The sequence below is a fragment of the Carcharodon carcharias genome, chromosome 18 (genome assembly GCF_017639515.1).
Source record: "Carcharodon carcharias isolate sCarCar2 chromosome 18, sCarCar2.pri, whole genome shotgun sequence".
NCBI classification, from domain to species: domain Eukaryota; kingdom Metazoa; phylum Chordata; class Chondrichthyes; order Lamniformes; family Lamnidae; genus Carcharodon; species Carcharodon carcharias.
Genome location: NC_054484.1, coordinates 83,452,080 through 83,467,740, shown reverse-complemented (window position 1 = coordinate 83,467,740; position 15,661 = coordinate 83,452,080). Strand labels below are relative to the sequence as shown.

Sequence of the window (15,661 nt, the reverse complement as noted above, 5' to 3'; positions counted from 1 at the left end):
TCTATGGGTTGTTGTTGCCTTAATGGAGATTAGTTTGAGAATTTGTTAAAAGTTATGATAGTAGTAATTTGTAGCCATGTGCATATATTTTAACCTGTGTAAATTAATAAAATGTTTCAATTAGTTTAGTGCAAAGTCTCAAGAACTGGTGGCCTGTTTCCTCAATTTAGAGTCGCATCTCAAACATAACACTTCAAAAATTATAGGTTATGACAGCTGTTTAAGGTTTCCTCTGGGAATTTTAAGTAACTCCACTTTACCAACAGCATCAGTCAAAACAGATGCAAACTTGCGTCCTAGCACTCTGTTGTAGACTGCTGCTTTGATTCATAAGAACATAATAAATAGGAGCAGTAAGCCATTCAGCCCATTGAGCTTACTCCACCATTCAATACCATAATGGCTGACCTTCGGCTTCAACTCCTCTTTCATGCCCACCTCCACAGTTCCCTTGATTTCCTGAGAGATCAAAATCTATTGATCACAGTCTTGAATATGCTCAATGGTAGAGTATCTACAGCTCTCTGGGCAAGAGACTATCAAAGATTCACAAGCCCCTGAGTGAAGGAATTTCTCCTCATCTCAGTCATTAATGGCTGACCCTTCATCATGGGGCACTGACCCACAGCTCTAGACTCTCCAATCTTGGGAAACAACACAGGATTTTCTGTGCCCACTGGCATTGGGTTTGTTTGGTGGTATTAATGGACAATATGGTGCGATTGGATTCAAGATGGCATGAAACTAGTTCGTGAATGTCCACTCAGCCCGCTGATGTCGGGCCGCATTTCCTGCCATTGGACATTGGGAACCTCATTGTCATACGTCAGCATATCGTTATTAGGCCAGCCCATCGGAATCATTCCCCCTCCTCCCTGCTGGATTGTCACAACAGCACATAAAAGGTGTTCACTTGGCCGGTTGCACTTGGAGGGAACTCGGAGGTAGGTACACAATAATGTTGTGCAGCGCTTGCCAGGGTCGCCTGTTGGACTACAAGCTTGAGGGATGTTGGAGGGGAGGGGGGGGGTCAGGGTTAAGGGCGGCTCAGCCGTACAGGTGACTAGCTCGGGGGGTGGGGGTTGGGGAGGGAAGCATGAGCTGCCCTGTAGTTGAGGTGATTTGTAGTGGGGGGAGCAAGGGTTTCCCTGCCATTGAATATGTTGCACAAGCATTCGAGATGGGCGATGGGAGCAGCCACCTGTATAAAGTGACCATTCCTCTGCAACTGAGACAGTTCAGGCGCAGCCACATTGATATGATTGGAGTCGGGCTTCTACCTTATCTGCCCACTCAAGCAACACAGAGGCAACAAAGTGCCAGCAAGTGCTCCAGAACTTTTCACCCCACACCCCCTGCCCCATACAGACTGCAAAGCCATGAGCATTTTAGTGGACTGCAGAACAGTTGGACAACTGCACACATTGTACAATCTCCTTGCTAAAGCTGGCCATGGAGCAGTCACTGCTGGAGACACTCACAGCCCCTTGTAATGTTAGCACTACAATCCCAGTTTGGATCAGTCTCCCCAATGGTTCAAGCTAACCTTGAAGTGCAGGTAAGGAGAATGTCTGTGCCTGAGCTGAGAGCACAGCATGCAGTCCAATGGGCAAAGCTGCTGCCAATCGGTCAGGTGGAGTGGGTCGGAGGAGGGTGGGGTTTCGGGCAGCCATACAGCGCGCTAAACTCTGACCATCCAAGTGGTGACCAGCACTCTCCGGGAAGTGTTAAGGGGCCTTCACACTTAAACAGGACAGGTTCTTAGTACACCCATGCTGACCACGTGTCTCTCTATTTCATTCAGCAGGAGGAGTAGATCAGGATCATGGAGCCTGGTGAACTAGCTGTGTGCCTGATGGACACAGAGTGAAGATGACTGAGGAGAGAGTGATAAGGCTCCGGGCTGTGCTGAGGGAGGGGGCAGCAACCTCAGGAGGAAGGGGTGGTTGGGGCTCCCAAACACGCCATAAAAGAGCTGTTGCTGTTCAGGGCCTAGCGACACCCAGGGTCTATAGACGCCACCTTTCATTCCTGCAGATGACTGAGAACTGTCGCTGAAGACTGTGCACGTCTAGGGACCTGGTTGGTCACATCTGCCAGTTACTGAAGGATTTGGTACTGTGGTGACATGGAGGGCATCCACTGCCAGTGGCTGTGAAAGTGGCCATGGCGGTCAATATCAGTGACTCCTTTCTGGGCTCCACAGGTGACCCCTGTGCGATATCACAAGCCTCCACCCACAAATACGGATACCATCCTCACGAGGGCACACAAGTTTGTGCATTTGCCTGGGACCGGGACAGCCAGGATGCAAGAGTGATTGGATTTGCCCAAATCTTGGGTTTCCCACAGGCTTCCATTGCTGAATGTGCAGCTGGTGTGCGACCACCAGAAACATGTCCTGCAGGTGTGTGTATAGTTTCCAGGGAGTGTGCACGACTCCTACATCCTCAGTCGGTCACAGATCCCTGACATCTTCCAGGGTCCACAGAGGCTGCAGGTTTGGCTCCTCGGGGACAAGGGCTGCCCACAGAGACCGTGGCTGATGACACCCGTGCAGCAGCCTCAGACTGCAGCAGAGCGATGCTATAATGAGGCTCATGCTGCAGCTCACAGCCTGGTGGAGCAGAGCATCGGGATGCTGAAGATGAGGTTCCGGTGCCTGGACCGGTCTGGTGGAGCCCTGCAATACAGTCCGCAGAGGGTGTCACACATCATCGTCGTCTGCTGTGCCCTTTACAACCTGGCGCTGCAACGGAGAGAGGAGCTGGCTGAGGAAGAGTTGGAGGAGCTGGAGGTCTCCTCTGATGAGGAGGACGCCAACAGGGATGAGGGTGAGGGGGTCCTCAGTGGGGACGATGTTGGGAATGAGGTCCTCACATTGGCCAGATGAGGCAGGCGCTCAGGAGAGCCTCATAGCTGCCAGATTTGTGGAGGATGATGACGACAGGCAGTGAGGTGACCCCATAGATCCTCACATTGCACCTGTGAACGTTTGACTCCAGTCTGGTTAATGGCAGCGCGAATACCCTCTGTGAGAATGCTCCTGTCATGGAGACACAGTGGAGACCCTAATAGTCACTCGATTGCAGGAGGATGATGAAGACATGCAGTGAGGACACTTCATAGATCTTCACATAGCCTCTGAGAATGTCTGATTCCAGTCTGGCCGAGGGCAGCTCGCTTGCGCTCCATGGTCAGGGCCATCTCAGAGACGCAGCCATGAAACTTTAGAAGCATCTGATCCTTTATCCACCTTCAGAACCTGAGCCCTTCAGGAGCACAGCATCACTGGTCACAGATGCTGGTGTGATGAGGGCCAGCCCCACATTAAAAATACTGAGAGCAAACAGGGAGAATGACGGAACTCTGTGACGCCTGCCCACTACATTCTGGCAGCAATGACCAGCACTATCGAGGTGCAGACATCAGTAATGTGTCCAGAGAGTGTGAGGCTGGACCATCACTGTGGTCTGAAGGCTGCACAGAGCACAGGGAAGAGGCCCTGGACTGAGACACCTGCCTTTATCATGTGCAGAAAGGTTTCACATCTGAGTGACACGGACACTGCTCATAGAACAAGGAGCCATAGGCAGGGAGACATTCTTGGGAGTTTATTGACAAGAGTGAACAATATATACAAGTGATTAACACCCGTGCTCAGGCTGTGCAACTAAATCTCCTTAACCATCCTAGCCCTGCTGCTACATCCCCGGACATCCACAGTGGAGATGGAGGCAGCCTGCTAACTGCTACGCCCTGTCTGTGATGACTTTGACGGGCTTCCTCAGGAGAGCCAAGGCCTGGAAGGCCCTGGCCTGTTTTCGGGTTCCTGCTGTGTGGCAGTAGCACCTCCTCAGCCTGTGGAGCTGGAGTTGCTGTGGTCACAGGAAGAGGGGATTCAGAAGGGCTGGACACTCTTGGAGTCACCTGGATGGATGGGCCCGGAGTGTGCACCTGCTGATCCTCGTCCCTATGGGTGCCCGGTGAACCCAGGCTGACTCCTTGAGGAGAAGGGGAAGCTGGAGTCAGATTGGGTTCCCTGCACCCTTCTCGTGTACACACTGTTAGAGGCCAACGATGGCATCAGCGATGGAGTTAAGCCTGCGCAGCAGTGCAGGAGCAACGTCCTGGACCAAGGTCTCCATGGCGGCCACCATCCTACCAGTGTTGACCTCGGTGCATTGGCATGCCGGAGCTATCACCTCAGTCTGAAGGCAAACAGACTCCTCCATCATGCCTTGCAATCTGAGGAGTGACGTTCCCGAGCTTGCCTTTGCAGCTCCAGCAACTGTGACATGACCGAGTCCAGAGGCTCATCATCTGACTCAGACTCAGCAGCGTTCTGGCCTCTAGCAGTCCTCTGAGTGCCGGGGACCTGGGAAGTCCCTGCCTCTGCCTGCTGTGGATCACACAGTGCGATGTGCTCACCAGATTGTGATCCCGAGGCTACTCTGAAGCTAGGTCCCACCGCGGTGTGTGTCTCTGCGCTGGTGGAGGGTGTGGGTGAGCGCTGTGACGGGACTTCAGGTATGGTGCCTTCAGATTCCTCTTCAGAGGTTTCTTCAGGGCTTGATTGGAGGCCCTGGGTCATGGACTCTGTCAGCTGTTTCCCAGATGTGCCTGTGAAAGCAAGGGGAGATAGTTAGTGCATGGCAGTGGCTGTGAAAGAGGACACATCACTCACAGCATGGTTGTCTGATGGATGTTGCACTGCTGGACCATCACTTGGTAGAGCAGCACCGACCCCACCATCAGCTCAGGACTGATCCAGATCCTCGCCGGCCAGCTGGATGGCTCTGTTTTCAAAGTCCGTGTGGACCTTGATTTCAGGAATTCCTCCATCGGTCTGCAACCTCTCCCTCTTGTTGAGTGCCAGCTTGTCCTGCATAAATAGAGATGGAGAAAGCATAAGCAGGGTGCCTGCCAGGCCTAATGATAAGTATGCCTGGCATATGTGGGTGGTGAGTGGTCCCATGGCCAGGATGAGGACAATGGCGGTGTGTGTGAGAGAGTGAATGGTGATGTCCCTTGAACCAGCAGTGAGTGAGGTCTCTGTGAATGTGTGATGGGTTTGTGACTGTGTGAGTTGAGAGTGATAAGAGGAGTGACTTACCCTGGTGGAACGGAGATCATCATTCATCCTCTTGCGGCACTCGATGGCTGTCCTCTTTTTAAGGCCGTTGGCCCTGACCATCGCTGCCACCGCCTCCCAAGCCAGGTTGGTCATGTTGCTGCCCATCCTGCGGCCAGAGAGGGGTACAGGACATCCCGGCTGCATTCCACAGCATCCAAAAAGTGCATCGCTGAACCTGGGGGAGGCTGCAGTCTTTTTGCCTTTCAGGGCCTTGTCTTCCCTGCAGCAGTCGTGGGCTGGAAGTAGTGAGATGTGTGTGCACAGCTGCACTTTAAATATGGCGCCAGGCGTGATGAAGCAGCGAGGTGATGACGGACAGGTGAATGAGAGCTTGCTCGCCATGGAAACAATGTGTTTCCTGGAAATGCATAAATAATTGGGACAATACGGCCTGAAAACCCATCATTGGGGCCAACAGATAAAACATCGTTTTACCCACCCGCTACCGCACTTAGTGCAAACCTAGGACGATTTTGCCCAATGTCTCACTATCTATCCTGTCAAGCCCTCTCAGAAACATACATGTTTCAATTAGATCACTTTTCATTCTTCTAAACCCCAGGGAGTACAGTCTGTTCCATTCATTTCAGCAAACAAAGATGCTGTCCCTTTTGTGGTTCTTAACAACAAATGTTGGGACATCATAACCTAACACCAATGTTAAATACTGTTTCACTCTAGTAGAATAAATCCAGTGTATTTTCAGATCATTCCTACAGTCTCAATGTTATGGTCATCGAGGCATTCAAGGGGCCATTAGATGACTATTTGAATAGAAACTATGTGCAGGGGTACGGGGAAAAGGCAGGAAAATGGCACTGAGTAATAATGCTTATTTGGAGAGCTGATGCAGACACGATGGGCCAAATGGCCTCCTTCTGCGTCATAACAATTCTGTGATTCTGCACCACATCTACATTAAACAGGTCCCTCCTCCATTGGTTCAATGCCATCCGAAAAAGTTTCATTTTTGAAATGTAGTACTGAACAGCTCTAATATAAAAACAGAAAATTCTGGGAAGACTTAGCAGGTCTGGCAGCATCTGAAGGAGACTCATATGGATTCAAAACATTAACTCTGTTTCTCTCTTTGCACAGATGCTGCCAGACCTGCCGATTTTTCCCAACATTTCTTGTTCTTATTTCAGATTTCCAGCATCCAGAGTATTTTGCTTTTATTGAACAACTCCACCTGTTCCAGTCCTAGGGTCCTTCAAAATCCCAGTGCTCCTTCAATTCTGGCCGTTTGCCCTTCTCTGATTCCTATCGCTCCACCATTGGCGGCTGTGCCTTCTGTTGCCTGGGCCCCAAGCCCTGGAATTCCCTCCCTAAACCTCTCAGTCTCTCTACTTCACTTTAAGGAACTCCTTAAAAACTACCTTGTTGATTGAGCTTTTTGTCACTGATCCTGAATTCTCTATGTGGCTCGTGTCAAATTTGTATTTGACGTTCCTGTCAAGGGCCTTGGGATGTTTTACTACATTAAAAGGTGCTGTATAAATGAAAGTTGTTGTTGTAATCACCTTCACCCACAGCAGCTTTCTTCTTCTCATGTTCTTTGACTGGAGTTGTCACTGGAGCCTCCCTTTCAGCTACCTCTGGCGATTTAATCTCGCCCCCTGCAGCCTCCTCCGATTTCTGCCGTGCCAGATCCCCCTGCTCTTTGCTCTTTTTTTTACTTCCTGCAATGTTATTAGAAGATGGGCGTCTCCTCATGGGAGAGGACTTGCTGCTGGACGTTGGAGATGGTGAGAATTCTTTGCCAGAGCTGGGAGACCGGGTTCGAATCTTTGAACTGGCCCTGCAAGAATAATGAGCAAAAATTCCATAGAACTATTAAATCTTAACACATACTGAATACGTTTTTGACAAACTGTTCCAGCGTTACTTTTTTACTCAGTCCATTAAGTATTTTATAAACAAACTGTAAAATTTAGCATGTAATTTTCAGTTTTGTACATCTATATGTACAGGGGGTTTGTGATGCAAGGTGATACCAACAGTATGGGTTCAATTCTTGTCCTGGCTGAAGTTATCTGTGAGGGTCCTGCCTTCTCAACCTTGCACCTCAGTGCACCGCAGTGACCCTCAGGCTAAACTCACCACCAGTCACCTTTCTCTCCCTAATGAGAGAGCAGCCTCTGGTCCTCTGGGACTACGGCAACTCTCGTTTCACATCTATACATATTTATATTGTTTGTAAGTGTTGGCCATGGTTCAGTTGGTAGCCACTCCTGAATCAGAAGGATTCAAATCTTAATCCAGTGACTTGACACACCAGTGCAGTACTGAGGGCTGCAGTATTGGAGGTGCTGTCTTTCAGATGAGATGCTCCATTTGCTTACCCTCCCAGGTGGATATAAAATGCTGCATGGCATTACTTCAAAGAGGAGTTAGGGAGTTCTCCCCAGTGTCCTGACCAATGTTTATCAATATCACAAACCAACAGATTAGTTGGTTATTATCACTTTCCTGTTTGCAGGAACTTGCTGTGTGCAAAGTGAGAGCTGCGTTTCCTACATTTCAACAGCAACTTTGCTTCAAAAGTACTTGATTGGTGCTTTGGGATATTCAAATTGCAACAAATGATTAATGGGACTAGAGACACTGGGGGCCAGATTTTCACAGTCGGGAAGACTCCATAAACCTATATAAAATATGACACAGATGTGGAAATCGCGCCCCCATTTCCGACAAATCCAATTTTTACTGGTAGGCGGAAGGGGGCAAGCTGTGATTCCCACAGGAGGAAACCTGATCTCAGCAAGGCCATTTGAATGCAGTGCTGAGTTCAAACAGACCTCATTTTGGCTGTTGCAAGGGCCGTAAGCCGCAGAGTGGGAGTCACAGATGGATGAGTAGACATAAATGCACTCAAAGGGCGGGTAAGGTTAATTTAAGTGTCAAAATCTGATTTTTCTTTTTAAATTTCTCATTCTTTAAACATTTGCAGTCTGAAGCTGTCACAGAGTTTTAAAAAAAAGCCTCTGCTGGACTGCTTTGATTGCCAGCCCATCTGGTGTAGGTGAGAAAGAAACATGAGCATCTGGTCATGCAGTTTCAAAGGAGTTTTTTGTTGACATTTCTCCAAGGGCTATCGTGTCATTATGAATGCTTGGCTGAGTTTCAAAAGTTACAATTATTTCAGCAGGGGTTTCAGGGTTCACAGTTGGATTGACAGTTTAAAGGGATTAGTAAAGGATTAGCGGTCATTGATGTGGAGTCTGAGTGAAAGTTTGTTTGCTTTCATAAGCGGTTAACTATTTCAGGAGATTTAGAAACTTTGAATGGATTTCATGAATTTTTTTCACTGTCAAAGGTGTATGAGTGAGAGCTGTATTAAGATGTTACAAGTTTTTTTTCCATCACCATTTGACTCCTGAGGTCTACCCATGGTAGATGTAGCATGAGTGGCGATATAGTTGGAATGGGGGTTAGGACTGTTGATGGGGGATGGGTGGGGGCATGAGTTGGTATTGAATTGGCATGGGGGCTGTGTAGGGGGAATGGGGGTTGGGATGTGAGGGACACAGGCGAGAGAGCACAACAACTTTTAAAACGATTGGGACTAAATCCCAGAGAACTGAGGCAGGCCGTCTAGCCAGTCCACCCTGGCACTCGCATGCCCCGTGGCCGCCTAGGTGCTGCTTCCAGGATTGGCAGGCCTGACTGCATCCCATCCCTGTGCAACACCCCCACCCAGAGCAAAAATTCCATACCAGGGCGTTTTTTTCTACTGGGGCAGGTCTGCGATGGAAATCTCCCGATTTCCATTTAGTACCAAGGCTACTCTCCTTGGTGCTGGAAATCCGGCTCTGGGTGTGTTAGGTACATGTACAATGTACACAAGACTAAACAGGCCACTTTTCTGCATAATTTTCAATGTATTATTTCAAGATGGGCCTCTGGATTGATACCCATGGTGTGGACACCCAGTGGAACTTCCATTCATCTGCTGCTGAAACCCTGACCCATCCCCTTGCTACCTCCAAACTGGTCTATTCTAACATACTCCTGGCTGTTCTCCCATGTTATCTAAAACTCTGCTGCTCACCAATCCCCGCTGTGCTCGCTGAACTATATTTGGCTTCCTGTTAAGCAGGCACTTTAATTTTATAATTCTCATCCGTGTTTTCAAATCCCTCTATGCCATTCTCCCTCCTTCTCTATATTCATTTGGAGCTCCACAATCCTCTGAGATACCAGTGCTCTTCTAATTCTGGCCTATTGAGAGTTGAAACACTCCTTTATTGCTGGCTGTGCCTTCAACTGTCTGCACCCTAAGCTCTGGAATTCCCTCTCTCCAGCTCTCTGACTCTCTACCTCCTTTATCCTCCTTTAAGATGCTCCATAACCTGCGAAAGAGTCAGGCAAACTGACTCCAGTATCAGGAATCCAACCAGTGGCTGACTGAGTGGGTGCTTCACCCCACAATAATATAAAACTGGATATATTTGTGAAAAACTTGCATCAGGGAGATCTGTACAGTGTCATTAATATCAGGGCTGGCCACAACTCCACTGGCCATTTTGTCATCTGGGAAATCTATTCTGTGATATAAATCATACAGCATACATCTTCACATATCAACTGTGTGTGAACTTTCCTCTCCATGATAACACTCACTGTCTTTTCTCCAAAATCTAATGGCCCATGAGGCAACCCCTTTCTTCCACTGCTTTGACACCAGCTAGCAGATTGTGCTGCAGGCTGTTTCTATAACCAGGATTCTTCTCGCATGTGCAGATTGCTACCACGGCTGGGAGGACTTGTTCAATGGGATGGAGGTGGGTCATCTTTCTACTCCCAATAGACTCAAGCAATCTTTTGGGTTAAACCAATCAAATCAAATCAACAAAATTAAGGACAAATCAAGCACAGCCCCTAATTCAGCTCAGCTGTAAAACTAAAGACAAAATTTAAAGGAAACTTACAACTTTAAACCAAAATGTGATTAAGGGGGTCAATAAAGCACCCCAGTCCCCGCGGTGCCCACCGGGCATGGAAGGCCTTGAGAGTGCCGGCAGACACCGCGTGCTCCCTCTCCAAAGACACCCGGCCGCGAACGTAGCCGTGGAAGAAGGACAAACAATCGGGCGGGACTTCTCCGTCGATCGCCCGCTGCCTGGACCTGTTAATGGCCAACTTGGCCAGGCCCAGGAGCAGGTTCACGAGGAGGTCCTCCTCCTTCCCGACCCCCTTCCGCACCGGGTGTCCATAGATCAGGAGCGTGGGGCTGAAGTGCAAACAAAACCTTAATAAAAGGTTTTTCAAATAACTAAAAAGGGAGTGCAGCCTACCACACCCTATGTAAGCATGGTCCACGGACTCCACAAGACCGCAAAAAGGGCAAGTGTCCTGGGAGTCCGTGAACGTACACATTCTCCGCAATAGACTCAAGGCCTCCACTGGGTTTCAGGATTTCAAGATTGGAATGCTTGTATCCAATCATTGGGGTTGTCTGGGATGGGGCTTGAATGGCAATGTAATAGTTGTGAGGGAACCTTAATCTTAATATCGACTGGACCAATCAAATTGGCAAGGGTGGTCTAGAAGATGAGGTTGTAGAATATTTTTGTTTCTTAAGCAATAGGTTGTGGAACAGACTAGGGATAAAACTATTGTAGATCTAGTATTGTGCAATGAGACAGGGTTAATAATAATAATTTCATAGTAAAAAATTCCAGTGGGAAATAGTGATCATAATACCGCTGTGTTCTATTTTAAGTCTGAAAGCAACATACTCCAATCGCAGACTTAATCAAGGCCAATTACATGGATATGAAGGGAGAACTGGCTAAGGTTGGTTGGCTAAATAGACTAAAAGGTATAGCTGTAAATAAACAGGGAGAAACATTTAAAGAAACAATTCAAAATGTTCAACAAAAATACATTCCATTAAAAAAAAACTCAGCAAGAAAGATCCATCTGTGGCTCACGCAGGGAGTTGAGGATAGTATAGGGGGCAGTGGTGGCATAGTAGTATTGTCACTGAACTCGTGCTCCAGAGACTCAGGTAATGTTCTGGGGACCCAGGTTCAAATCCCACCACCAGATGGTGAAATTTGGGTTTGATTTAAAAAATCTAGCCATGAAACCATTGCCGATTGTTGTAAAACCCACTATGTTCAATCATGCCCTTTAGGGAAGGAAATCTGCCTTTCTTACCTGGCCTGGCCTACATGTGACTCCAGACCAGGTAAAAATGACAGATTTGTGGTTGACTATTAAATGCCCTCTGAACAAAGACAAATAGGGATGGACAAGAAATGTTGGCCTAGCTAGTGACGCCCACATCCCGTGAATGAATAAAAAAAGTATTAGATTAAAAGAAGAAGCTTATAATGTTGCAAAGAATTGTAGCAAGTCTGAGGGTTAGGAGTGTTTTAGAAACCAAGGTTGAGAATGAGAGTAAACCAGCCAGGAATATAATAACAGATTGCAAGAGCTTTTACAAGTAAATGAAAAGGAAGAGAGTAGCTAAAGTAAACACTGGTCCCTTAGAAGCAGAGACAGGAGAAATTATCATGGGGAGTGAGGAAATGGTAGAGACATTGAACAAATATTGTGTCCTCCATTTCAATTACATACCAGAAATAGAGGGCAACCTAGGGGTTAATAAGAATGAGGAAATTAAGGTAATTTATATCAGCAGAGAAAAGAAGCAGAACCTCAAAGGTCATAATCTCTGGATTATCACTTGAGCCACATGTAAATTGGCATAGGACAAATCTAGTTAGGGAGATGAATGCGTGGCTCAATGTCTGGTGTGGGAGAAGTGGGTTCCAGTTCGTGGGGCACTGGCGCCAGTATTGGGAAAAGTACTGCTGGGACAGTTTACACCTGAACTGTGCTGCGATAAGTGTTCTTGCGAGCCGCATAACTAGGGAAGTAGAGAGGGTTTTAAACTGAATAGTGGGGGCAAGGGATCAAATTTGGGAAGATGTGGTTAATCAAAGAGCAGAGAGACAAGGCAAAAGAGAAAGGTATTATTACGGGAAATGAAAAACAGATCGTGACAGGATAGAGAGCACAAATCCAACAGTAAATCAACGGTTGAGGTGAGAGGTTATAAAAAGAATAAAAGGATAAAACTAAAGGCTCTATATCTGAATGTATGAAGCATTAAAACAAAACAGGAGAGCTGAGAATAAACAATCATGATTTGATAGCCATAACAGAGACATGGCTGCAGAAGGACAGGATTGGGACCTGAATATTAAAGGGTACAGGACACTTAGGAAGGACAGGAAGTGAGGAAAGGGTGGAGTGGTGGCCCTATTAGTTAATGAGTGGTATGAGCACAATAGAGAAATGGTAAAGGCAGGAAGTTACTTGTGGGAGTCGTGTACAGGCTCTCAAATAGTAAATACATGGTAGAATGGAGCATAAAGGAAGAAATAATTTGAACTTGCCAGAAGGGCACAGTGATCATCATGAGAGATTTTAATCTACATATAGACTAGAAAAATCAGATAGGCAAAGATACCCTAGATGAGAAGCTTATAGAATGTTTTTGGGATAGTTTCTTAGAGCAGCATGTTCTGGAGCCAACCAGAGAGCAGGCTGTACTAGACCTGGTATTGTGCAACGAGATGGGATTAATTAATGATCTCAGAGTGAAGGTATCCCTAGGTAGCAGTGACCATAATATGCTTGAATTTTAATACAGTTTGAGTGGGTTTGAGACTGTTTTTAAACTTAAATAAGGGCAATAATGAGTGCATGAAAGCAGAGCTAAATAAAGTAAATTGACAAATTAGGTTAAAGGATAGGTCAATAGAGATGCAGCGGCAAAGATTTAAGGGGATATTTCAGAATACACAGAATAGATACATTCTAACAAGTAAGAAAAAGTCCAAGGGACAGACATACCTTCTGTGGTTAACTAGGAAGGTTAAAGATAGTATCAAACTTAAAGAAAAAGTATATAATTGTGCAAAGATAGGTGGACCGTCAGAAGATTGGGCAGAATATACGGAACATCAAAGGATGACTATAAGATTAACAAGGAGGGAAAAATTAGAGTATGAGAGAAAGCTAACCAGAAATATAAGATAGTAAGAGTTTCTGTAAATATTTAAAAAGAAACGAGTTGACAAAACGAGTGTTGGTCCTATAGAAAGTGAGTCTGGAGAATTGATAATGGGAAACAAGGAGATGGCAAATGAATTGAACAGGTATTTTGCATCAGTTTTCACTATAGAAGATACAAGTAACATCCCAGAAGCAGCTGTAAACCAGGAAATGGAAATGGGGAAGGAAGTCAGGAAAATTACTGTCACCAGAGAAGTGGTACTGAGTAAATTGTTGGAGCTGCGGGCTGAAAAGAGCCCGGGTCCTGATGGACTTCATCCGAGGGTCTTAAAAGAAGTGTCCAGTGGGAGAATTGATGTGCTGGTTTTAATTTTCCAAAACTCCCCAGATTTGGGAAAGGTTCCAATAGATTGGAAGATAGCAAATGTAACTCCATTATTCAAAAAGGGAGGGAGACAGAAAGCAGGAAACTACAGGCCAGTTAGCTTAACATCTGTCATAGGGAAAATGTTAGAAGCTACTATTATAGCTGTTATGCATAAGTTCAGGGTAATTAGGCAGGATCAACATGGGTTTATGAAAGGGAAATCATGTTTAACCAACTTTTTGGAGTTCTTCGCTGTGGATAAAGGGAAACTGGTGGATGTACTGCACTTAGGTTCCTAGAAGGCATTTGATAAAGTGCCACATGATGTTAGAGGTAAGGTACTAGCATGGATAGAAGATTGGCTGTCTGGCAGGAGGCAGAGTGGGGATAAGGGGGTCCTTCTCAGGATGGTGGCCGGTGACTAGTGGAGTTCTGCAGGGGTCAGTGTTGGGACCACAACTTGTCACTTTATACATTAATGATCTAGATGAAGGAACTGAGGGCATCCTGGCTAAGTTTGCAGATGATACAAAGATAGGTGGAGGGACAAAGATAGGTTGAGGAGGTGGGGAGGCTGCAGAAGGATTTGGACAGGTTAGGAGAATGGGCAAAGAAGTGGCAGATGGAATACAACGTGGGGAAGTGTGAGGTCTTGCACTTTGGTAGGAAGAATATAGGCATAGATTATTTTCTAAATGGGGAGAGAATTCAGAAATCTGGAGTGCAAAGGGACTTGGGAATCCTGGTCCAGGATTCTCTTAAGGTTAACTTGCAGGTTGAGTCGGTAGTTAGGAAGGCAAATGCAATGTTGGCATTTATTTCGAGAGGACTAGAATATAAAAGCAGGGATGTGCTGCTGAGGCTTTATATGGCTCTGGTCAGACCACATTTAGAATATGGTGAGCAATTTTGAGCCCCGTATCTCAGGAAGGATGTTCTGGCCCTGGAGACGGTCCAGAGGAAGTTCACGAGAACGATCCCAGGAATGAAAGGCTTAACATATGAGGAATGTTTGAGGACTCTGGGTCTATACTCAATGGAGTTTAGAAGGATGAGGGGGGATCTGATTGGAACTTACAGAATACTGAAAGGCCTGGATAGAGTGGACGTGGGGAAGATGTTTTCATTAGTAGGAGAGACTAGGACCTGAGGGCACAGCCTCAGAGTAAAGAGAAGACCTTTTGGAATGGAGATGAGGAGAAACTTCGTTAGCCAGAGAGCGGTGAATCTGTGGAATTCATTGTCACAGAAGGCTGTGGAGGCCAGGTCGTTGAGTGTATTTAAGACCGAGATAGATAGGTTCTTGATTGGTAAGGGAATCAAAGGTTACGGGGAGAAGGCAGGAGAATGGGGTTGAGAAACTTAACTGCCATGATTGAATGGTGGAGCAGACTTGATGGGCCGAATGTCCTAATTTCTGCTCCTATGTCTTATGGTCTTACGGCCTAAGTAGTAGTCACATGGAAAAATATATGTTGATTAGGGAAAGCCAGCATGGATTTCTTAAGGGGAAATCATGTTTAACTAACGCTGGAGTTTTTTGAAGAGGTAACAGAGCGTTGATGAGGGTAATGCTGTTGATGTGGTGTACATGGACTTTCATAAGGCATTTGGTACAGTGCCACACAACAGACTTGTGAGAAAAGTTATAGCTCATAGAATAAAAGGGACAGTAGCAACATGGATACAAAATTGGCTGAGTAATAGGAAACCGAGGGCAATGGTCAATGAACATTTTATGGGCTGGAGGAATGCTTGTAGTAGAGGCTTTAGACCCCAAGGGTCAGTATTGGGACCCTTGCTTTTCCTGATACATATTAATGATCTAGATCTTGGTGTGCAGGGGACAATTTCAAAGTTTGCAGATGATACAAAACTTGGAAGCATTGTAAATGGCCAGGAGGGCAGTATAGAACTTAAAAGGACATAGACAAGTTGGTGGAGTGGGCAGATAGGTGGCAGATGAAGTTCAAGACGGAGAAGTGTGAGGTGATGCATTTTGGTAGAATGAACATGGAGAGACAATACAAAATAAGGGGTACAATTCTGAAAGGGGTGAAGGAGCAGAAAGACCTGGGTGTATATGTGCATAGATCACTGAAGGTGGCAGGACAGGTGGA

The 15,661-nt window shown here is 46.5% G+C and overlaps 1 protein-coding gene across 1 annotated transcript in view; it reads right to left on the bottom strand.

The window, feature by feature from the left end:
• Window positions 1–15,661, bottom strand: part of LOC121290470 (MAP7 domain-containing protein 2-like) — a 103,662-nt gene that overhangs the window by 44,151 nt on the left and 43,850 nt on the right. Inside the window, exon 4 of the mRNA XM_041210909.1 lies at window positions 6,661–6,938. Within this exon, the coding sequence (XP_041066843.1) occupies window positions 6,661–6,938 (278 nt within the window). The remainder of the gene's footprint in view (window positions 1–6,660; window positions 6,939–15,661) is intronic.